At 39.0% G+C, this 26085-nt stretch overlaps 1 protein-coding gene across 3 annotated transcripts in view; it reads right to left on the reverse strand.

Annotated features, from left to right (window-relative positions):
• Positions 1-1826: 1826 nt before the first annotated feature.
• Positions 1827-26085, reverse strand: part of ryk (receptor like tyrosine kinase) — a 48970-nt gene continuing 24711 nt past the window's right edge. Inside the window, exons 3-16 of one of the 3 annotated variants that reach the window (XM_027146945.2) lie at positions 24001-24100; positions 23535-23666; positions 22990-23052; positions 21883-22015; positions 20443-20543; positions 19130-19213; positions 16824-16949; positions 15176-15262; positions 13028-13097; positions 10631-10763; positions 8998-9107; positions 8561-8720; positions 5474-5610; positions 1827-3064 (exon numbers count right to left, since the gene is read on the reverse strand). In XM_027146945.2, the coding sequence (XP_027002746.1) occupies positions 2953-3064; positions 5474-5610; positions 8561-8720; positions 8998-9107; positions 10631-10763; positions 13028-13097; positions 15176-15262; positions 16824-16949; positions 19130-19213; positions 20443-20543; positions 21883-22015; positions 22990-23052; positions 23535-23666; positions 24001-24100 (1548 nt within the window). In that variant the 3' untranslated portion in view covers positions 1827-2952. Of the gene's footprint in view, positions 3065-5473; positions 5611-8560; positions 8721-8997; positions 9108-10630; positions 10764-13027; positions 13098-15175; positions 15263-16823; positions 16950-19129; positions 19214-20442; positions 20544-21882; positions 22019-22989; positions 23053-23534; positions 23667-24000; positions 24101-26085 lie in introns of all 3 variants that reach the window. The other 2 variants (XM_027146944.2, XM_027146946.2) reach the window with 2 other exon arrangements.

Consider the following 26085-nt stretch of genomic DNA (forward strand, 5'->3'; position numbering starts at 1 on the left):
TGTATCAGCGCAGTCAGAAAGTATTCCGGCTTTTGTCAGTCTACAACAATAAATAAATATATAATGAAAAAAAGTTGGGTCAATTTCATTCATCTTCAGTAACCTTTCCCCCCCTAGTCAGGGTTGTTGTGGATCCAGAATCAAAAATGGAATAAACTCTTGATGTGATATCGGTCTATTGCAAAGCAACAATCACACACATTCACACACTTTCTAACCTAGGTGCAAATTAGTGCAGTTTGTTTACATAATGGCTTGTTTTTTGGTAGATAAGATGAAACCAGAGAACCTGGAGGAAACCCACTTTAGACACAGGAAGAGCCACGTGAAACACCACAGACACACTAACCTGAGGTCAGGATCAAGCCGGAAACCATGAAGCTCAAGTTTTTCTAGAAATTTCTCCGAGTCTCTTTTTGTTTACTGGCAAAGCTCTAAATTTTGGTGATCTCAGTATACAAAAGGAGAATGAATAACATGAGTTTCCATTCTAAATTTTCTTGGTGCTCCTCATCATAGGTCCCACTAACAAGTTTACATCATATCTGGAAGGAACTTGCATTTGGTATCAGTTTTAGCAAGGTGCTTACAGTTACCATAAGTGGAGCTGTATCTGATTATAATCTTTATTGCACTGAATTTCAAACATACACAAATTCTGACATTAGTGAACCACTATTTGATGTACAATGTGATCGATTCCAACTCGAATAATTCATGGATTAATATACTCAGTGGGCTACCATGAACAGCGGAATGCACCTTGGATGAGGAAGAACATGGCAGCAGAACTTGGCGGAGGTGCATTACCTAGTAGTAGAGGCATAAAAAATTAGGTTAGCGATTTTATGGTGCAGTGAACAACCCCAACAGTGTGATCATAAATGGCAAAAATAAATATTCCTTAGGTCTTCTGTGCATCATAGAGAAAATAATTAGTATCAGACTGGAATGATCACAAGCAGAGAAGCATATATACACCGAAAACTTTAATACACAAGTGTTACAGTAGAAATTAACAAATGTATGGGCTACTTAGGTTAGGGTTCAAAATGATCAAAATCCATGTACCTGATTGAGAAGCCCTTACTAAACCTAATAATTTATAACTCAGTTTGGCCACTGTTAAGCTTAAGCGAAAAAAAAAACAAAAAACGCATCATAATTATGACCCAACTTCAACATGATTTAATTTTTTGTGAAAAAGGTCCGAACAGCTCTCTTTTTCTAAGAAAAAAAAAATTAGCATTAGAAGCATCACAGTACATAATTAACACAGGGTAAAAAGCTTGCTTAATCAGTACTAAGTTTAACAGTACCATTACTAGTTTATGGAGACTCTTCCAAGCCTAGAAGTTCAGAGGTCATTGCCATTAGGGAAAACCTCTTGTTCTGCAAATATGTAACATTCATATAAATGCCAGGATCAAAGGTTTCCCAGCAGAAACATTATGTCCATCTGTCCTTGCAGATCCTGAGAAACCTGACAGTCCCTTCTTCTGAATAGAAGCCCCATAGCATGATGCTAAGCACTACCCTGCTTCAAACTATGGATGGAATTGGCCAAGTGTTTAGCATTGCCTGGTGTCCCTCGCATGTATTGCAAGAAACAGGATGCACCTGTTCAGAGTCTCTAGAATCCTAGATTCTCTGTGAAATCTACGGTCTGCTGCAGTCATCTTAAGGTTCAAAAAGTCTTCACACAGTAGGCGATGAAGGATTTCCATTTGAAGTATCCTGTTTTTCAAAGCATTTTGCATAATTGTGCATTGAGGTCATAATGGGAAAATGGTCAAAGGATGGAAAAAAAAGGCAATAAACAGCAATTCAACATTGAAAACCCATTTTATTTTGGGTTCTTTTTTTAATTGGTAGGTATGAGTTCAGGAAACATTTTACATAATACCTTTTCAAATCAACATGCACTTGTCAACATCAAGAGAAGTCTATAAATGCTAGGGAAAAAGAAACACGGATAGAAACCGTTTTTAACATAGGCCGTACACTTTGATTATTCACAGTGACTGGTGTGTCTTTATGCATTCTTTAAAAAAAAATACAAAAAGGAGGACTTTGTTCTGACACAGAACAAACATTAAAAAACTTTATGAATAAGTAATAACCCTGTAAGAAATTTGACTATTATTGTAATTATTCACTTCTTTTGCTGATCGACTGTAATTCAAAACATTGTAATATCAATCTTTTGGATGAAATAGCTGTCTTGGTGCTGTAATAGGTACCACAAGCCAGTTTAACACTGGTTTTAAGTAACTTTGTACAGTTCTGCATATCCACTGCCTGAAGAAAATGAAATACTTGTCGCAGTAAGCGGATTTCCTCCTGATAGCCAGTGGTAGAACTATACTTGAGCTCATTTAAGCTGAATAAATGGAAAAAGATTATTTTGGCAAATGTACAAGTACCAACAAGAGGACAGACAAATGTGATCTGTGCACATATTTTATCCTGCACAAACACACACTGTAAAGAAAACCGTTTTCCATTTCAGAGCAGTGTTTTAGATCCAACACAGTAGAGACTTCCTCTCACTGAAGACTCAAAAACAACATATAACTCAATCCAAGCAAGCAATGTCTGAAAAATCAGACAGTAACCATAGTGAAATAAACTGGAAATGGTTCTGTGCTGAAATGAACAAAAGCTTCCCATGAACACATTAACATCAGCATTGTTAAGAAAAGGGTGCACTGTGGTAAGGCCATAGGTGTTTGGTCTTCAACAGTGGAAACACATGGAGATCTACTATTCCATGTAGGGAGAAATGGGTGACTTCTCCAAAAAGCAGAAAAGAGTCTCAGGGACAGCATTTTCCCCCCAAAAATTCACTGATATGAGAGACACGTTTTATTTACTCAGGTGCTGTTTTTCCTGTTGTGGGATAGTGCTGGTCAATGACCAGGGGCCCAGAACAAAACCTGAGGCTGGAGTTTAAACATAAGCCCCTAAAGCCGCGTGGAACTCTGTGAGGCACTGGACAAGCTGCTGGAACTTCGGCCTCTCTTCTGGATCCAGTGCCCAGCAGCACGCCATTACTGCAAACCTGAAACGGCACAGACAACAACACTTTGATTTTCACTCAATTTCTTATCATTAAGATCAGGGGCAAGAAAAACATCAACTGGTGTAAAATCCTATTCATTTTGTTTATTATTCTCGGACCTTGTTGTACTTGTGGACTGAAAAAACTTGTTTCTTAAGTCCAACTGCTGAAACCTATTAGTCGTATTAATGCTTATGAATGAGCATTTCCTGTTCTCCACTAGGCTTTGACCTGACAAAGCCTGCCATGTTCAGGTTAGAAACAGGGCCAGCAGCAACTCAAATTGAGTGTTTCTGATTTCTTAGTAGCATGCAGGATACAGATAAGAGTGCTCCCATTATTCTGTACCAATCTGTACCACTGATCCCCAAAGAAAAAGTCATAAGTTATAAATTAGAGTGCATAATATAAACACAATGGCCACTTTCTCAGATACACCCAGCTTTTAGCACTTAATATATATACAGTTCCAGCTATTTATGGAAACACTGACCCAATGTTATTTGGCAGGGCTTCACACTCATTACAGCAAACATGGTAGTGTCTTATTAATGTGTCTTACACTGATATGAGTATCAGGTACAGCAGAGTTGACTGAGTACTTCTGCAGCTTTTCTCTAGTTTTATTTTCCTACTTTCACCCTTGTGACAGTCTTGCCCAATTCTAACCCTTGTTCAGTGGACAATATAACCTGTAGAGTACAGATTATATGTTCCTATATAATTTGGGCATGCTCCTGATGAGCTAGAGCAGTGGTCCCCAACACCCCGGCCGCACAAGGGACATTAAATGGTACCGGGCCGCCCAAGGAACATTAATTTCTCTCGGGTTTGTGCGACTTTCCATGGACGAGAGGTTAACCGGGAGCTGAGAGACGTCACCTAAAGCCGCACCAATACCGCGCATGCGCAAAACATCATTATATCAGGCCGGGTTTAGGTGACGTCTGGAGCTGAGCGGCTGCAAGCGGCAGTGGTGTTGTAGCTTTGTGTATCACACTTCTCTCTGTTCACCGGTACTTTCTCACGTTTAACAGTGCTTGGTGTACGTGTACATTGTGTGAAGCGGGGTTTTCTGCAGTGACGGCAATCAAAACAAAACAACGGAATAAACTGGACATGAGCAACACACGTCGGGTGTCATTGTCTCCTATTACCCCCAGATGAAACCGTCTCGTTGCAAAGAAACAAGCTCAGGGTGCTCATTGATTTAGCATTGTAGTGAGTTAAAAAGGCATGTTTATATACAATTAAATTAAAATGATTAATTTTAATTTAATTGTATAGCCGCCACCCCCAGCGGGCTGCGGTAAAATGATCAAACATTGACCGGTCCGCGGCGAAAAAAGGTTGGGGACCACTGAGCTAGAGAATGGGGTCCTTGTGAATCTCCTCCCAGACCTGAATCAGGGCATCAGTAAGCTCCTGATATAGTCTGTGGTGCTACTTAGTGGCTCCGATACATGCCAGAATTTCTCAAGTGGATTCAAGTCTGGGGAACGTGAGGGCCAGTCAATGGCATCATAATCCAGATACTACCCTACACCATATGGCCACATGAGGCCAGGCAATGTCATCCAACAGGAGAAACCCAGGTTACACTGCATCAGCGTACAGTCTTACAATAGCTCTGGGGATTTCATGGTGGTACCTAACAGCAGTAAGAGTATTGTTGGCTAGCATGTGAAGGTCTGTGTGACCCTCCAAGGATATTCCTCCCCAGACCATCATTGACCAACCACCAAACTGTCCATGTTGAATGATGTTGGAGGCAGCACAATATTCCCAATAGCATTTCCAGACTCCATCATAACTCTCATCTCTAAAGGGAACTAGGCACCAATGGTGCCAGTTCTGGTGTTCTCTGGCAAATGCCAATCAAGCTGCAAGCACAGTCCCACTAGAGGATGTCAAGCCTGCACACCACCCACATGGTATGCAACCTAGTGAACCAGACTGTTTCTGACCATTTGATCAAAACATGCACCCCAGTACCCTGATGGAGACCATTTCCTAGGGTTCTGACAGTGCTCTACATGTGCACCTTGATCGAGTTGCTGGTACTGCTGCATGCCACAAGTAGTGACAAGGACAAACAAAACATAAAACTAGGAGAGAGCAAGTGTCTGTGGCCACCATCTTGAAAAACCATTCCCTTTTAGTGGATCATCTTGCTGTTGCCTCTCCAGTGCACCTGCTGTCACGTTCATTTGCCTCAAAGCAAGTGACACTGATTCACAATCACTTATGCTTCCTAACAGCAGAGATATTGCTGTAGTTTAATTGACCTGGTGTTATACTTTAATCCGTAAAATAAAGTTCTCTTCATTTTCCTGAGCAGCGTGTGTGTTTATTTATTGAGAAGTAAATTATTTAATAAGAAGAATTAAATGATTTAATTATACTTACAGCTCATCAGGACAGTTGATGGGCTGTGCTATTCTGTAGCCATCCTTCAAGTAGGCAGCCATCTCAAATGGGTCAATGTCGACATAAGGAGTCTGTCCCAGTGTCATCAATTCCCACAGAGTCACCCCAAAAGCCCACTGTGAAGAGAGGACACAAAGCTATAAATAAACCCACTGTGTACAGACAGATGACAAGAAAGAGTTGGAAATATGAACATTCCCTTGAGATGAGATTATCAAATAAGATACTGTTAGGTAATCAGACAGACTGTGTATACAGACTAGTGTACATGAGACCATCAAGAGTACATGAGAACATCCCCAGTGCTGATGGTCCTGGCTTAAACATATTAGGCATGTCTGTAAAATATCTCCACATTGTACACAAAATCGCCCCCTATCTAATGGGAGTCAACTCCTGGTCACTGTACACCATCAGAACATTTTAGAAACAAACTATTGAAAAGAAAAAAAAACATTTCAAGAAAAACTGAATTTACTATCTAACATCCATTTTTTTGGGCCTATGCTAGCTCAACCTTCTCCTTCTATCAAATGTTACGTCTTGCAAATTTTTCGGAACAGCCATGTTGTGATGAGGATACAACACCAGAGCTGTAGTGTAGAGGCCACCCATTCTGGATGGCGGCTGTACATCATGAGTGAGCTCGCATCTCACCTACCAGTTCCAAAATGCTGCTTAACCTCAACCCATATTAGAGGTGTGTAGAAAAACCTTTTGTTTTTCTACACAGTGACACTAACAGAATCATACAGATATAAAATAAATTGTATTATTACTCAAATATAACATTTATTTAACAACAAAAAAAATGCCTTGTGCCCAAGATTACCAACATAGGATCTAGATCTTAGGAACAGGATTCCAGAGGATTTAAAGATAAAAAAAGACAGAAGAATTGTTTTTTGTGAAATCACTTGTGAGTCCGAGACTATATTTTCAGCAAAAGCAACATCAAGAACTGACAGAAAATCTTGGCAAAATGTAGCCTTCCCAAGACAACATCTAATAAACTCCACATGGATATTTTGGACTCTAAGACTTAATCTGTGTTTGAGAGAGTAGCACTTAAACCACTTCAGTGTGACAAAAATGGTATAAGCATTTGAGAACCCATGCCCTGCATTGTTTCTTATTTCCCCATCCTCCAATATACACAGTTTAAGCCAGTTCAGGCTTGTTAGTTAGCGAACACTGAATTAAGTACGTTTCATTAGTTTTGAAAACATTATTCATTTAAAAAAAAATGCAATTGCTTCCCTACAGTGTTTTTTTTTATAGCTTTGTTTTCCAGGCAGTTTCTGCCCCAACAGTATAAATCCTCAAGCAATTATTATATTTAAATCCAGGTTTAATGTCATGATATTCATGGGCTATTTACAAAAGAACAGACTCTATGTACATAATTGAACAAGCAGTAATAAAATCAAGCAAGCAAACTACAATCTAGGCCTCCTCTTCATGCCTCTCTTAGTTACTGCTGTGATGCCCTCAATAATGTTTGTCAGATTGGGCAAACTACAGCAAAGTATGGTACTATTTAATACCTGCTTTCTCAGAAAGTGCAAGATGGGTGCAGAAGCTGCCGCTAGGCGTGTTTCGTTTTGACTAGCCCAGTGGATAAAAACCCTATCCTGTATGGCACAACTCCTGAACAAATATGCCATTTACTTAGAAAGAGTTCGCAATGCTTTTACATGCGTCATTTTTATTCTGCTGGTAAACAGGTGAGACCTGAGAGTCATTACACTTAAATGATCACTGACAACTTGAACTGTTTAACCTGTACTGTTGTCAAGAGCAAATCTGAGGCACTTTGCTTATAAAGAAAGAACACATTCTGTACTACACCTAAAATTGTTGGCATACCTTTATGAAGACAGAAGCCAAGTGGGTGGCAACCGTAATTTGAATTTAAAATAGGATTTGAAATAAACACAGGGAAATAGATTAAACCTTTACCCGCCCCAATATCACCGGTCTCCATTGTATTCTTGAAGAATATGTTTTTTCTCATAGGCTCTACTTTACACTAATGAGCCTTCCATTCATTCCTGACCAATGCTTAGCACCAGCCTCTATTGTTTTTCATGTCCCCTGGGCTGCAGAAGTGAGCTGGCAGCAAGCTGGCTGTGTGTGTATTCTTAATAAAAGAGACAGAACATCTAGCTTACTGTCTACAGCCCATTTCCTTTGAAATGGCAATTAACCCGGAGATGAACAGGAACAGAATGTGGCACCACACCCAGAAATGTACACTTAACTTTACTGTCACTCTTCTCTTGCAGTGGAACAAGATCTGTCATGGGCGGTGATGTAGATTCTGTGAGAGTGGCTACTGCACAATTTCAGAGCACGCATGTATATACAAAGTAAGAGAGTCTATAAACACAGCCTAAAAGAAATCTCATGAGATATCTCACTGCCTCTGGAGTAAAGATGTGTCATGTCTCAACCTGCCCATGAGCCTTTGTGTGCTGATTACACTGCTGTTTTCATCACAATGCGTAAGACCTGTCAGTATGACGTTAACAGTTTGGCCATATGAACCTAAAACAATCTAAACAAGATGAACTGATTCACCTACAGTGAGTCGGGACATTCGTGTTCAAATGTCATTTACACGGCATGTAACTCTTAACTATACTGCTGGTTTTCACAGGCTTAATAAGTGCTAGACATGTAAAAAATGTGAAGTCAAAAATGGCAACCCCTTCTTCACTGAAAGCTTTTCTGAAGCATATTTTCTTTCATCTGTACCAATCACATCTTGCAGCAGACATCTGAAACTCTGTGGTAATAACAGGTTATTTAATGCTTTGGAACGCTTTTCCATTTTGATAGTTTGCACGAAGAGGTTTAAAAAAAAAAAAAAAAAAGACGTTTTATTCTTTTACACTGTCCTCATCCTTGCATCTAACAATAAGTTTATAACTTGATCCTCTTACACTCCTAAGATTGTCATCAAAAACAGTGTATATACTGCAAATTGGTTTAGTAAACACTAATGTGCAGAAATGAAATGAAGCACATATAAAGGCTAAACTCAGAGAGTGAGATTCTCACCACATCACTGGCACTGGAGAAGTCGTTGTTGAGCAAGCTTTCCAGGGCCATCCAGCGCACGGGCCTATTCTCATTATCCCCTAGGCAGTGATAGTCCATGGGGAAGAGGTCTCGAGCAAGTGCATTATCAGTGATCTTCACCTGCATGCTGTCATCAATGCTGGGGGAAGCACAACAGAAAACCATTGAGTCAGTGAGCATATGCAAACAATTACACAAGCCACTGGCCATTAAAGTCCACGTGCTTGGCTTAAGGCTTCAGTACAGAAAGTGTTCAAACAGACCGCGTGTGTTAGACTACTAATCAAGCCTCTGGTCTTGCAGCTGGACACAATTATTAAAGGTGGCCCAGACACCACAAGTCAGGTGAGAAACAAGTATGTAGAAAATTGTGTGTGTGTGTGCCTGTGTGTGCCCATCTTAAATGGCCAACATACACACAGTTCCTGGCAGCCAAGTCTTTGTGGATAACCTCTCTTCGTGCCAGATAGCTCATACCACATGCGATTTGGATAGCCATATGAACAAGGTCCTGCTGGGAGATAGCCTGCTCAGAGAGAGTGAGAGAAAGAGGATAAAGAGAGGAAGAAAGAACATTGAGAAACAATACAGATTTATTTATATCTGTAACATTCCAGTGGTTACTGCGGGTGAAGGGTCAGTGTGTGTAAGGAAATAACTCACAATTTAATTCACAAACTGACTGTGATTGCATGAAAGGAAATAACTTACTATGCCAACAGTAGCTTAGAACAAAATAGTTTGTAAAAAACAGTATGCCACATACACCGCTATCACAGCTGGTTTGATTGCCAGCTTAGAATTTAAATTGTTCACTATTTCAAAGAAAACAAATAAAAGAATAACGTTTTAAAAATGATATACACCAGAATATGGTGGAGACTTGCTTTGGTTATGCATTGATTTGCTGGGCAAACAGCCAGTAAGAACACCACCAACATCTTATGAAGTAAAAGTGCAGATGTACAGTAAGTCTTATACGCTATAAGGTGTTGGTACTGATTATGTTTGCCTCTCCTCTATTCTGTCTGGTTTGCGCAAGCTTCCTATAAGTTACACAAGGCTACATAACTGCTTACAAATCTATAGAGACTAGCCAAACTTGTAGAACAGTACTGACACATGTTTAGATAAGCTACTCACACACCCTTACACAACACTCACAGCTTATAGGTCATGGTTCACATAATGGGAAAAGGAACAGATTTGTTTATATTCTGCCATGATGATGATGGTTTCATTCTGAAACCAAGGAGAAGTTCAAAAAAAAAAAAAGTTCAAATTTTACTTCAACTGAACATGTTTCTTGAGTTTTTGCCAAACTAGATGCCCAACTCATCAATGAGTTTGGAGATGTGACATGTGCAAGTACTTGTATAGTTTCTTCAGTGATGCTACACTGTGCATTTATAGGCTTTGACGATTTACATTTTAAGCCTGTTCAGACAAATTCCTTCAGTAACACAGGGAGAAGATGGAATGATTTTTTTTTAAACTGCTAGCAAGCAGAGTCTTGCTTTGGAAAAATTGTTAGCTTGAAGTTATGCCTTGAGAAATTCCAGTAGTGAGTGCACTGATCAAATCACCAACCTCCTGTCCTGTACCTGAAGAAGGTGTGATGCCATCTGGATCAGAGCCACATGGGGTTAACCAGCACAAAGTACTCATTGTGCTCTCCCCCTCTCCAGTAAAGCACCACTTCCTTTAAGCTGCACACTCTGCTACTTTAGATCAAGCAGACCTCAGTACAACACTTTCATTGTTACAAAGAATCCAATTAAATTGACTAATTCTCAGGTGTTGTGCTGGAGGGTCAAGAGCAGTTTCAAGCTTTCAGCATTTTTTTAATAGTAACATAACAGCAGCCACATCCAGTCTATCATTTTGAAAGCAATACTTAAATTGGTGTTTTTCTGTTTGAATCTGTCCTGAGTGTTAGACAGGTCTCACCAGCTTAAACAGAAGCAGCTTTGTTTGCTCTATAAATCTCAAGCAAGTGCTCGGCATGCATTACAGGTATGAAGATGAGGGCTGAAGTTGCAGACTTACCTGAGGATTGTTGGCTTCTGCGAGCTTGCACTGGCGAAGGAAGAGCTTGAGATTGCCCCAGTTCATATAGGGTAGCAGGACCATGGGCTTCTCTCCATCCTCTGTGCACACGTGACTAATAGGCAACAGGTTCCTGAGAATGTGGATGCAGAAACATGTTGCACAGTGTTAGAAATACAATGACAATAAGCGTGTTACGATTTGAAAAGGCCAGGGTCTGATAACCTGATCTAAGAAAGACAAATTAGTGACCACTTAACCACTGTCGAGCAATAGTGGAAAAGAAAAAAAGATTAAAAGGTTAATAGCTCAAAAAGATAAAAAGGTTAAACTTTGTACAAGACTGATTTTTCACTCCATTGTACATTCATAACAAAATACATTGATAAATGTCCAAAAAAATTATTTGTGTATTAAAAAAACCAACTAAACTAATTACGCTAGAGGCTGATGGTATTAAACACAGATATAAAATTACTAATCCCTATCAACCCTGATTACAAACCTCTCCTGTGACACAAAAGCTTAAGAACTAATGAATTCTGTGAAAGGTCATAAGTTAATGAAAGGGGAAGAGCAAGTAGAGAAATATCTAATTGCAGCAGAGTCAGCAGGTCTAGTTAACTGTGAGCACTTAAGGAAATGCTTCTTGGAAACCACTCTGATGTTCAAAGCATGGATCCATCCTGTAGTATTCTCCAATTGTGATGTATAAAAAGACCTGACGGTACCTAGCAGGATCTGATCTTTGACCTCAGACAGGGCCTGGCCTGAACACCATCCTCCCAATACTCAAGACAGGATGTGGAACATCTGCCCGGCAACCAAATGCCAGAGCAAATAATCACAAACACAAGGAAAGCCCCTGGTCCCTTAAGTGCTATCCACACCTTTTATAGAAGCCTAGTCATGGTTCTGATCGAGCCCAAAGAAAATCATTATTTCAATATTAAATACAATATATTTTATTACAAAAGAAACAGAGTATTTTAAATAAATAGGTAACCTAAACTGTTAAAATGCATGACCAACTACATTTTCTCTTCCCTGTTATGAAACTGATGCTGAATCAGGAAATACAGAAACTTGCTCTTAAAATGAAGAAGAGGAGAAAAAAAAAAAGGGAAAAAAAAAAAAAAAAAAAAACCCACATCCTAAATCTTTCTGCTGGGGAAATGTAGAGGTCACTGCTGTTGTTGAAGTGCCCTTACTTCACTGTCACGATATTCTGTCATTATCCAACCTGGCCACACAAGTGTTTCCAACATTAGTATACTCTACGCTTGTGTTTTTTTAATTCACAGGATCTACAGGACATGAAGTGGATACCCAAAATTTCCAGTAGACAGCCACGGCGCTTTCCTGCCATGCCTTCCTTGATCACTTATCAAGCAGGAGTGATCGGACTTGTCCTGAATTTACTAATCACAACTCACTTTAGCACGAGAGACCCGAGCGCTGGATTACTGATAAGTTGGTAACGCTCAGTTCCAGGCTCTGTAAAGGAGTGGCTGTTCTACTCATAACAGCTACAATAACTGATCCACTCACTGTTGAACCTTTCAGACAAGCCGTGGAAAGTCTCTGACATTTAAAACCACAAAGGCGAGTTTTGATCTCTAATCATGCAACTCGTATATGTAAATAATGTAATATAAAGTTAATTATATAGTCGTAAATATTACTCACCTGTGGTTACAACCTTATAAACAGATTAACAGTAAAATGTACTGCTTTTGATTAAAAAAGCTGACAAAACAGCTTTGGGCAAATCACGATAGACAAATGCTAATAAAGGTTGCTTCATCAGTGAAAACATTTAATGTCCAAAATTATTGGCACCCTTGCTAAAAAAAAAAAAAAAAGGATAATAGGATTCTTTCCAGAATATATGCCCTTATTTCAATATCTTATTTGGCAATTTTTGTTTTATATCTTGCTGTTATTCTATACAGGGACAAACGATTAATTAAATGTAAGAGTACCAAAACCTCTGAAAACACGCAATACTGTGTTATTGCCGGTGTCTGTCTTTTTTTTTTAACACATAAATTTCAACTAATTCTCATGAAGGATATTACAATAAATACTCTAGTGAAAGAGGAAGTAACAAAAGACGACATTACTTCCCTAAATCTCAGCTGAAGCAAAATATAAATAGAACCACACTTCAGTCAACAACTTCTCCTGGTGCAAAGACCTGACATTCGATTGCAAAATATTTTATGTAGGTTATTTTTCCTACCTTTATGATCAGGGTGTGCTAATAATTCCTGAATGTGACCATTATATGCGCAGGTTAGGCAATAAAAACCGCTCAAACCTGATCAGGTTGCCAGCTGAGGAAGAGCTACGGAGTGGGGAGGTACAGCCAATAAATGAAGTGCGGTGGCTCACCTGTGATGAAGCCCTCGCAGCTTACAGCTCTCCGTCAGCATCATAGTCACCTGTACCTCCGAGGCATGATCTGCAAAAACAAACACAAGAACCAACAGGGGAATTACACTGTATAAGCCATTAGTCATTATTTTGAATTACAAGGTGAGAAGACAGATGGATTTTGACAAGTTAATTCTCCATTAATTCAGAAGATTTTTGGTTGAGATTTAGAGGGAAGTGCAGAACAACATTTATTATAGCTTGGAAACAAGTATATCTAACATGAATTCTGGTGCTACTGAAATACATATACTTCCAAGCTCTACCCTGTAATTGCCCTCAATGCTTCCATAACGTCTAACAGAGACTGTGGCCAGAATGCTTTGTCGAGTTAAGTGCAATATGGTTTTATCTTGACATACAGATTTTGGCTGCTTTGCATTTGCAGGTAACCTACATTGTGTTCTGCCCCATGGGTACGGCCAGGGGAAGTTGAAGGGTTTACTACATACTCGGACTGGCATGGAGCATTGTTTGCCAGCAGGCACCAGCCCTGCCCACGGGAATAAGGGGCAGGAGGGCAAAGAAATGTCATGTTAATATCAGTGAAGCCCAACATTTTCTTGTGCCACAATTCATTTGAAATACATTTGTCATGATTTATCAAGTTCATCTTCTAATCATGTGCAAGTCATTTGGTTGAAATGCTTTAGACTGGCAGATTAAAGGCAATCTGCCAGAAACACAGAGAAAAAAAAAAACAGACCTTTCCCAGAATGCGAGATGTTTCATAAAAGTCTCCTCTCTAGTACTTGGAGGGAGAGTTCATTTCAAACACATGTTAACAGTAATTTATATGGATGTGTTAACCACCATGTTTTGGGTGATTTAAAACAATATGCACCAGGCTAGCTCTCTGTGCGCCCAATTAAGAGACCGAACAATACATGTTTTTCTTCTTCTATTTATTCTTCTTCTTCTTATTATTTTTATTATATCAGAGCACTGATGAATTATTGATTTCAAGTGGTGAACTGGTTTTGACCAATGCATTTTGTAGAACAACAACTCTCATGAAGGTCCTGACTGTAACCCAGACAACAGGTTTTGATTAATGCTCTCATTTTAACACACTATTGTGTCTATATTAATATATGATTATAATATAGTTAATTCTAATATAATAAATATATTAATATCTATAGTCTTCTATCATAATTGATTAACAGTAAATAATAATAGTAAAAAAATCCACCCATTTAAAGTGGCGCATCTGCTTTAAAATCTCTGATGTATTAGCTGTTACTATAAAAACAACTCATGGACATTAACACCTTAATGTTAATGTTAGTTTCTCATTCAAAGATACTATCGTAATCAGATAATGTTTATATGCGCTATTTCTGTGCACAACACTATAGCGGTTTCTTCGTCTACTGTATCACCGTGTTGTAGTATTTCTATAATATAGAGATGCTCAGCTCTTCTCAGCACAATTCACACTTTCCCCATTGAAAGTATACAAGCAATTAGTTCATGTATTTTTTCCTGACTATGTGCAGCGCACACGTAGCCATGCCACTACGCTTAAACAACACAATGGCATTCTGGGAGTTTAAAGAAGAACATTATTAAATGTTTAACTTCCTTTATTTCAGAAATCCATTTAATTTTGATGTGTTACTGCAATGGCCACATCTCCACTGTACAGACATGGTCACTGACTAATTGCTAGGCCAATTTCTTAAGTTTGCATTGACATTAACCCCAAAATATCAATATAAACAAAACTTGACAATGCATTCTGGCCACAGTCTCTGTTAGACTCTATGAAAGCATTGAGGGCAATTACAGGGTAGAGCTTGGAAGCAGGTGTATTTCAGTAGTGCCAGAATTAATGCTATATGTGCTTGTTTAAAAGAAGAACCCTATATTTATGCCACATATGCGACATAAAACTCTTTCTTCGCATAAATCAACTTCGGAGGTTGGGTCCAGCACAGGATCAGTCATGAATCAGGTTTAGAGCCTTGCTCAGGGACCCAGCAGTGGCAGATTGGCAGTGCTGGTGTTTCAACCCCGAACTGATCAACAACCCGGTGCCTTAACCACTTGAAACACTATTGCCCCAGTGCTGTTAGAAGAACATAAAATAACAAGCAGTACCTTTAACTGTTTTCACAAATACTTGTTTCTCTTTACTTGGGTCCTTCTCGTCAAGCAAGACACCATGGAATATCCGTCCAAAGGTTCCTGTGAAATGCAAACAGTCATCAAATTTAAACAAAGAATGAGCGGAGCCAAGTGCCCGTGAAACAGACATCACCACCTTCTCTCTCTCACACACACGCACACACACACACACACACACACACACACACACACACACACACACACACACACACACACACACACACACACACACACACACACACAGGCTCCATGCTTCACTGCCCTGCAGAAATACACCCATACAGGTTTTATAAAGGTCGATCTTTCTTCTTCAGGGACAGAATCTAAATGACAGCGGGCCCAAACATGGCCATTCAGAGTTGACCTTAGTGCGCCAAGTGAAGCAGAGCACCGCAGGCAGACGTATTTAACACCATTGTTGGAACATTCTACTTTTTTTTTGTTTTTTTTTTCCCCTGCTGCTGCTCCAAACCTCAGCTGCTGCAAGCTAAGATAACATTTGAGAGTTGTAATGTGTTGTAAATCATTTAGCTCTTAGTCGTAGGAACGCTTGACCCTGTACATTTACAAAAATGTTTTTAAGACAGAATTTACAGATTAGATTGCTAACAAAATGAACCAGAGTCAAGAGTGACAGGAAAAACTTTGAAACAACAGGAAGAAACATGAAGCGTTATTTGTCTAAACATAAAAGGCGAAAATAAACAACTCTCTTCTTATAGTGGAATTTTAAAATAAATTTCTAGACAGAAGTAATAAATATAACAAGGATATTTAGGATGCTAAATGTAGGCATTATAGAGAAGTTACATGACCATAGAGTAAGGTAGGTGATCTGAAATATCGCATCATCACAGGTGACGTAGTAAGGTGAAATATTTGGGCAAATAACTACTTTATGCAGATGCAGGAGGAACCGCAGCAAAAGGTAAAGCTATGAATGTTGTCGCTATAATAGTCAACTGTATAGGGGTGATGGGGTGGTGGAGGGCCTATAAGTGTATGTTTGACTTGAACATTAGAGCAATTTACAGTTCCAACAAAAACAGAGCTACTTTGAAGTGTCAAAAATTTATTACTTCCTTCATCTCCCAGAAAGCCATCTTACATTTTCCATTTTATGTCCATGACCATGTCTGCATTGTACAGACATTTTCACAGACTAATAGCTGAGACACTTTTATGCTATCTGATTGCTGGAGATGTAGACTGATGGAGTGTGAACTGAACTAGAGGGGTAATAGCTCAAAGCATGAGAGTGGTTTTGATCAAGGGATTAGGATTAGGGGGGTTGGGTGGGTGGGTTGGGGGGGTCCCTCCTGATGCGCAGCTCAAGACAGAGATCAGGAAAAAGGCTTGCCTAAAGCGCAAATATTACTTGGCTCAGTAGTTCACTGACGTATATAAATGATGTAATGTAATTTGGTCAGGACTGAACGTGCCAGATGTTTTTACACAAACGCAATGTAGATTTATCTTCTGACCTGGGAATGGTTTCTCTGGGAATAAACACTATCAAACTGACACAGGACGAAAATACTTTTAAAATGCAATTCTTCATGCATGAAAATTCAGGTGTACATCATATACCAGAAGCTAAGAAAGGGGAAAAAGGACACACCTTCATGCAAAACGTCTCGGAGTGTGACTCTCTCTCTAGAGATGGCGATGTCCTTAACCTTTGCCTTGGCTTCAAGTAGGGTCACGCTTCTCAGGTCATTTTTCTCTATCCGCAATGAAGGGTAGGCTAACACAAACACACATAGGACCATTAATGATTAGCACATCTTTGATAAAATCAGTAATGCTTCAAAAACACGTTATGCAAGGACATTAATGACTTGATTTTGGCACTCGCTTCATTTTGTGCGTGACTGTATGCCTGTTTTTATGCAGGTTCTGAGAACACATTGTTTCTCGTATGTGAAGCTTTCTCCAAGCACTAATGTTAAATGTCACATGCACACAACGCAACACATCTAGTTAGTGCAATGTGCTTCTCATCCTGTTTTTGTGTAGTTTTAGCTAAATATATATATATATACATACAATTTGCCAACAAAACAAACAAGTAATATACATAAACGTACAACATTTAGGTTGAGAAACATCTCCATGGGGAGCAGTATGATTGTAGATTGACAGATTTTTCTTTTGAACTTTTCTCTAACATTTCTCCTTAAAACAACAATTAAATGGGGATGTGTGTGTGTGTGGGAAGGGTATTTTCCTAATATAGTCTTAAATTCAGACTGAATAAGGAAGATTATACTCTTAACACTGTAAATGTTTTATTCAGAGCTGAAGCTTAAGTGTGCCTCCAAGTGGTCATAGTATAAAAATGAGCTTCAGTCTAATCTCTAAAGTCTTTATTACTAACAAAAAAAAAAAGTTAGAAAATCTGTAGTGTTTTCCATCTTATAACAAAGAAAAGAATCATCCATATATTCATATATTTATCTACATCAAACATACATGAAAATAATAGATATTAATACAAATATTTATATACAGTATTTCACAAAAGTGAATACACCCCTCACATTTCAGCAACTATTTTATTATACATGTCCTCAAGGGACAAAACCATAGAAATTAAAATAGGATATACCTTACAGTAGTTAGTGTGCAACTTGTATAGCAGTATAGATTTACTGTACTCTAAAAATAACAACGTACAGCCATTATTGTCTAAATAATGGAAACAAAAGTGAGTACACCCTAAGTGAACATGTCAAAACTGTGTCCAAAGTGTCAATATTTTGTATTGACCTCTGCACCACTGGCATCAACCACTGCCTTAATCCTCCAGGGCATGGAATTCATCAGAGATGCACAGGTTGTTGCTGGGATCTGCTTCCACTCCTCCATAATGACATCACAGAGCTGCTGGATGTTAGACACATCGCTGACCTTCTGCTTGTCCTTCTCCAACCTCTAAAGCAATGCTGGCAGCACTCATACATCTGTTTTTTTTTTTTTTTTTTTTTTTTTTTTTTTTGCACGAAGGCTTGAGGATTCTTCGATAAACCCTTGCGAGTTCTGTTCCAAGTGGAACCAATCTTAGAAAACCTCTGTATGACCCTGGACACTGTACTGTAACCCAGTTTCAGGGTGTTACCAATCTTCTAATAGCCTAGGCCATCTTTATGGAGATCAAGAATTCTCAAATCCTCAGAGAGTTCTTTGCCATGAGGCAGGATGTTCAACATGCAGTGGTCAGTATGAGAGAACTGTTCTCTAAGCACCAAATTTTAACTGCTCTAATACAAGATACACATATTTGTATGGTCCTGTCAAGCAGGATAGGTTGAACGATGTACAGCTGATATCTATTAGGGAGTACTTACTTTTGTTGCCAGCTATTTTGGCAACAATGGCTGTATGTCGAGATATTTTCAGAGGATAGTAAATCTATACTGCTTTACAAGCTCCATATTGACTACTCTACAATAGATCCAAATTTCATTTCTATAATATTGTCCCTGGAGAAGATATAATAAAATGGTTGCTGAAATGTGAGGGATGTGCTCACTTTTGTGAGATACTGTTTCTCCATTTGTATTGGAGATACAGTCACTCAAACGCCTTTTTTATTTGGGCAAATTAAAGTAAATGATGGTTTAGCCATTCTCACAGACCCATTACAAAAAAACTGCCGATCAAAACGATCATAAATGATTAAGACATTGACACTGATTAAAGACACAAATCAAGTAAAGGCAAGCATAAAACTTATTTAAACCTTACAGTGATGCGGGGGCCGGCTGCAAGCGCAAATTCAGGCAGCACATTCGTCAAAGCTCAAGTGCTAGGTGTGGTTAGAAAGGTTTATAAAAGGCTTCATTCCCTTTTAAGCTGTGGAGACAGTGACGATGGCTATAATTCTGGCTCTCTGGTGACTTATAAGTGCAAAGCAGGACTTACTTTTGTTTTCGTGGGAGGGAGCACCAGGGTGGGGAAAAGAGGCCCCTGAGAGCTGCAGCATGGGAGCAGAGCCAGTGTGAACGTCTGATGGAGGGATGGAGGAAGAGACAGAGGGTTTTGGGGAGGAAGAGATGAGAACAGGGAAGGGGGAGAGAGATGGGAAAAGGATGGGTAACTATGATAATTAAACGGTGTCTATGCTAATAACACGTGAAAGCAAATGTCAGTGGCATGGAGGAAACAAAAACAAAAATGGAAGGCAGACATACGCAACACAGTGAAGAGATGAGAAAGTGAATATATGGCCACCAGGGGGCGACAGCATGATAAAAATGCAGACTATGGTTAGGGAAAGAAAAACAAATACTGCAGTCCCTCAATGATATGTGGACTGCAGTCCCTCAGGCATTAAAATATTGATCACTACTAGCAGTTTCTTGTTTGTTTGTTTTGGGGGTCTTTTCATTACTATATTTAGAACAGCTTATATAAGACATCATTGCTTCACCACCTACAAAAATAAGTCTAATCTTAGCCCAATCAAGCCCATTTGAGGTAATGTATGCCTAACCACTAAGAAAACACAAGAGAAACCAAAAATAACACTTCCTGTCGTTCTGTCGGATATGTGGGTTAAAAAGATGGTGGTGAAATGTGCTCTGTGTTTTCTCAGTCATTCGATAGGTTTGCTTTGCAAAAATGATCGGGTGGAATTTGAGTAAAAATACCAAAACTGTTGTGATGAGTGGGGTATGTTGTAGACCCCTTCATACATAGTACTGCTTTGCCTTGTTCTTGCTGGCCACACGCATAGCACAAAGATTATTCTAGATATTATACTTTGAGGACTGGCTGGTTGCCAGATGTGTTTATTTCCGGGACCTTCTTGATTCCTGTTTAGCTCATCACAAATTTACAAATCACCTTGTTAAATGGAGAAATGTGTGGACACGAAAAGGTCTGAAGACCATCATACCACTTTACTTAATCAGCTTAGTGGGAAGTGTGTGTAGAGAAGATGGGGAGAATAAGAGGATTGTTGGTGCATAATTTATGTTGGCACCAGGTGACTATAAAAGCATGTTGCCATCAGAAATGTGTTTGCACTGCAGTAAACGATTGGAGGACCAGAGGGACACTAAATAAAGCCAGCATCACCAGCCACCAACCGTGTTTGGGGTAAACAGCAAACTGTGTGTATTATTCATTAAGCAAAAATGCACAGGCATATAGATAAAAATGCTTGCTTTGACCGTGGGAGAATGGCGATTACGTTCATGGATGGTCAATGTGTGTGCTGCTGTAGGTCTTACTGGTGATGGAGGTGGCGTTGTTCGGTGTGTCTGCTCTCAGATACTGTGTGGTCTGTGTCGAGGGTTGAGAAAGACCCTGGGAGCTCCCACTGTCACTCTCACTAGAAGAAAATACAGAATGTTCACAAAATGGTACTGTATGCTCAAGAGTATGTCCATGTACTCATCTAACACTACAGTAATACAGTGATGATTTAACCAGATTGCACCAGTCGGTTAACCACCTGAATCTACAGCTAATACAGGCAATAACAATCAACAATGTTAATAGTTTGTAGTTTATAGGAACAAGTGAGAAACCAAAAAGGACAGAGATGACAGTTTCTAATCTGCATGAGGTCATCGAAACTGTTTTTAGACCAATCGCTTAGCTATAGTTAACAACAGGGATTTCATATCTGCCCAATCCATACTTGTTACAGTTCTTAATGCATTAGACAGCAGTAACAAATGTAGAACGCTGTGCAAGACACTGTATTTTGTCCAAGCTGTTCTTTTCTTTATTCTCCGACATTGCTAAGGAAGAATGAAGATGAAAATGAGGAGAAAAAGAATTGGACTGCTCCAAGGTTGTCTAAATGTCTAAAAATGCGAGTATAATCAGATACAAATGTGACTTAAATTCAATTTTGTCTATTTTTGCCAAACTTTTCCAGGCCTGAATGAATATACACTTTTGCCATTGCCAGCAAAAACTGCACCTTCTGCTGGGTAAGATAATTTTTTTCCCCAGCTGTAGAATTTCTCCATCTCTCTTGCCACAATATCTCCATCATTCAATTTTCCTGCTTCTCGAAGATCGTGTCATCACTTCACCTTCTAACCCTATAGCCTTCATAACACTAAAGTGTTGTATAATGATGGCGATTAGCAGAATTATCCTCCAGCTTCAGAGGTTAATTCAACAGAAGGTCCTTGAGGAGCAAACAAATATCCTCAGACAGCACAGATTCAACCGGCCTTTTGGAACCCACTGATCCCAATCATGCACTAATGTCATTTACTCAATATAAGAACTATCAAAGAGCTGCTGTGTGCTCGAACGTACACTCATCTCTTGAGCTGTTGCCACTATGGGCAAAACAAGTACGTCATAGGTTTATGTACTGACTTCAGACCAAAATTAGCTTTGACCCGAGTATAGATAAGATAATAATACCAATTTCAAAACAAGCTTCTATCACTCAGGAAAATTGCACTAGAAGTCTGAAGTGACTCCTGGAAAAGATTTAGTTTTCTCTAAGATACAAAGGTTAAAAACACCAGGATGCAATACATCAAGATGACACTTGAATGTGAATATAAAACAAAGTAGTATATAAAATTATTCAAGCCCACAACTCCCTTTCAAATCTACAATTTCTCTCAGTCCCATTGCTCCTAGTGCTCCCTGTGTAAAATTCTGCCCAAACGCCAGCACTCGGGGAGATGACGACCCACCTGTCATCCACCTCAATTCTTTTCATGCTGTGCAGGTGTAACACAGCAAGGATGATTGCAACTAGGAAGATGACAGCACAACACACTCCAACGCTGATGTAGAACACTCTGGTGGAGGTTGTAGGGGCGCTGTCTACTGAGGGAAATACACAGAGCACAGGTCAAAGACAGATATCCAACAAAAGTAAGCATCTATGATTACAATTAAATACCCTAGAGCAGGGGTGTCACACTCTGGCCAGCGGGCCAAATAATCAAATGTGCATTACAGCTGGCTAGCCGCATGCTCCGCTAATACTACAAATCCCAGAATACCTTGCCACTGTATTGACACGTAGTCACGAACAGCAAGCGCCCCTGATCCTCAGTCATTAACAACCATGCTACAGTCACATCAGGCAAGTTAATTCACTCTCCAGAAAAACGGCCAAACAAAAGATGGACAAAAGAGCTTTCAAGACAGGAGGGAGGCAAATTACCCGTTCATGAATATAAAGGACAGACCTGTTTGTCTTGTGTGCTAACGGAGCTAACGTGTCTGTAAGGAAAGAATATAACATAAGAAGACACTATGAAACGAAACATTATGAGAAGTATAAGGACCTGGACGTAAAGCAGAAGCTCCAGAAGGCGGAGGAGATGAAAAAAGGTCTGGTTTCCCGGCAGACTATGTTCATGAAAGCAAAATCAAAAAGTGAAGCTGCTGTAAAGGCTGTAAAGCTTTATTGTGGCAGCAGAGACTGCAAAATCTGCCCTTTAATGAGGGAGAGTTTGTCAAAAAGTGTATGGTCAAAGTTTGTGAAACAAACACGACTGATGTGTCTTTTATTTCAAATTTAATTTCTTGTGTGTTTGTAATATCAAGCTCTGGTTGTTCCAAATCATGTGGTTAAGCAAAACTAAAGTTTGTTTCCATATGAAAAAGGTTGAACATTACATCTCAGTTGCAGTTAATTTTTCAATAAATATTGTTTGGCCTGTGACTTTCTCTCAGTTTTATATTTTGGCCCACTGTGAATTTGAGTTTGACACCCCTGCCCTAAAGGATCACATTACTGAAATTAATTTAATTTTAACTATTTAAGCGCATTAGTGGAAAGTACTTACAGTCTGGTCCTGTTTTGTTGGAGAATGGAAGGAGGATTCTGGGGGAATCTGGCTGTTCCATTCCTGATAAAATATAATAGAAAATGTATTCATAGATGAAATCTCTCTTATCAAAAGACAAGTGATTACCTAATCACTGACTATATTTTTCTATGGTCTTGTACTTGTCTAAACCACAAATAAGAACCGAAAAATAAACTGATATGGTGGGTACAAATTTCAATCAAAATTTTGCAATAAAAGAAATTCCATTCTTTCTGAAAACAGACGGTGGGAACAATATACACATTTGGTTAAATAAGCTATGTGTAAATTTATAGCTTGCTTCCTCAAGGGATGCATGAGACTGTGTTATTATCGTCACTGTGACACTTTCAGCATTGTAGAGTGAAAGCCATGTCAACTTTACTATTCTTATTACAGCTCACATTGTAAAAGATTGGCAAAAGGATAGGTTCAGACAATAGACAAAAAATGGACACTTTTGTGTGGAATACACACTCTGAGACAAATGCAAGCACTAATATATTATATACAGGTCTTACTTCTGTAGCACATTTTCCTGCGCTTGAAGTTGAGTACTGTGAAATTGTTGGCATGGATCGTCAGATTCAGCTGCACGGTCAGAATGGCCTCGCCGTCCACTTTCCCAGAACAAAAGAGGTCCACTCTGAAGACTATGAAAAATATACAAATAGACTAATGATTTACATCTAATAATAATAAAAATAACAATAATAATAAACACTGGTGGCTGTTCCTATACTTAGAAAAATCCAGTGCATGGAATAAAGACCAACTTTGTACTTATCTGACAATTAGAGCACCAGTTATCAAACTTTAGCCAGGGACACAACAGCACTACAACAGTGATATTAAAATAGACAACAGTAAAATTTGGGACTCTATCTTGGGTTTGGAAGGGGCATGAACCTCCTCTACTTCGCTAACAGCAGCTGCAGAAGAACGGCTCTAGAAGAGTGTGCAAGTGTGTGTGTGAGAAAGTGATACCAGAGCGTGTGAGTGGGACCTCCCCACTGGCTGAAATGTTGCTATGAGGCTGGTCCATAGCTGTGGGGTTCTCCACCTGGAAACCCAACCTGTAGTCCACCTGCACAGAGCAAAAAAAATCAAAGTACCACATAAGCATGAGGAGCGTAACTGGATTTGGATTTAAACCCAACCCCGTAAGTGTGTTTGTACTTCACTTTCTAGTCCACCTCGATTTAGAATAATCACCAGGTGGCAGTATGGAGACGAGGGAAGCCGGGAACCACTCGTTTTTTTTAACAACAAATTATGTCACAACAACCACAGCTCCATATTTACAAAGATTCTCCTCTTTACAGCAATGGTGTTAAACCTTTGAGAGTAACGTTTATCAAAGAAATCCAAAGTGCAGTGAACGATGTGGTTTCCACACTGCCAATGCAGCCGATAGATGCTGATCAATGACAGGCTTTGAATTTCACATTTAATTCGCTTTCATTTCTGAGTCATTTCATTTTCACGGTCTATATTCTGTATCATTTTAAAGCTCTTCCTTATTAAATATTATGCACTAATTGATTGCCAGTGGAAAACAAGCATTAGCGGTCCTACGATCTGTTTTAGCACTGTACTGCATGTGATCAGCTTGATCCCCCAGCTAGAACTACATTTATTCTATGGATACTGTGTGATAAAAAGCCCTGATGTACAGCTAGAATTGCACTGGAAAGGTGGTATTTCACTATTTTACTGATTATTATAAAATTAATAATGTTCTTTTTTTTGGACTGATAATTCATGGTTCCATTTAATCTCACTCTACTACTACTATTAGTTTCATACCAGAAACTTTTAAATCAGTAATGTCTATAACAAATAATAAGAAACAAAAAAAAAGTACACTACAAAAAAAAATTACTTAAAGTATTTCATTTTGTACTAATCCCAGACCCAGTACCTCTAAACAGGTCATGAGAAATATGTTTTGTAATATACAGTACATTCAAAACCAGCTGTAACATTTGCATGCCTAATAGTCGTTATTCAAAACTCCAGCTGAGTTACAGTACATGTGTACTATCGAGTCCCTTCGGAATTTCACAGCTCCTTGGCACATTTTGAACACTTCTTCCCCCTGTGCTGCATGTTCATGCACCTACAACAAATCTAACTTAAAGCCAGGTGTCACAAGCTGCAGATATTAAAACCACTATAACAAACAAATACAAATAATTCAAATGCTGATAACAACAGAAGCTTGTGGCACTGTTGAGTCAGTGATTACTGTATGCTATAGTTTAAGATCATGAAATGCTTAATATGTGACAGTGTGACAGAAACTTCATGTTAATAGGGCTGAGAACAACACTGTTAAAAGTCTAGATACTTCATGAATGATGAACAATTTTTAAAATGCAACTTATTTATTTTTGACTTATTAGAAAGGGCTTTGGAAAATGTAGATGTGTAACAAAAGAAACAGCAGCATCAACAACAACAATGCAAAAGAAATTTAGGATATATTTATTACAAGGTTTATTGATGTTCACCTTCCCACCCTTCAAGAACTGTATATATCCAGGGTGAGGAAAAGGGCTCAGAAAATCACTCTGGATCCTTCACATCTAAGTCATCCACTTTTTGAACTTTTACCATCTGGCCGGTGCTACAGAGCCCTGAATATCTGCTCAACCAGACACAAGAACAGCTTTTCCCCAGGCAATCAGTCTCATGAACAGTTAAATGTTCCCCCATTATGCAAGAACAATGTGCAATAACCTTACATTTATTTGTTACCACCTCCATCCTAGTACATCCCTGCATCTCATTCTATTCTATTCCATTCAATCATCTATAGCACAACTGTACATACAATTTATTTACTTTCCAATTTATGTTCCTTGTATTGTTGGCAATAAAGCTCTTTCCGATTCTGATAAAATTGTTTGCACTATATGCTATAGATGGCGCTGGTGCTGCTTTTGCACAACTGAACCGGTCTTTCTCAATTGGGTAAACTGGGGCGTGTCTCTCGAGACATGCCACTGCAATGCATAAACCATGTTTACGGACTAATGTCAAATCAGCATGGATACACAAAGTATC

Source organism: Tachysurus fulvidraco, chromosome 5 (assembly GCF_022655615.1).
Source record: "Tachysurus fulvidraco isolate hzauxx_2018 chromosome 5, HZAU_PFXX_2.0, whole genome shotgun sequence".
Taxonomy (NCBI): domain Eukaryota; kingdom Metazoa; phylum Chordata; class Actinopteri; order Siluriformes; family Bagridae; genus Tachysurus; species Tachysurus fulvidraco.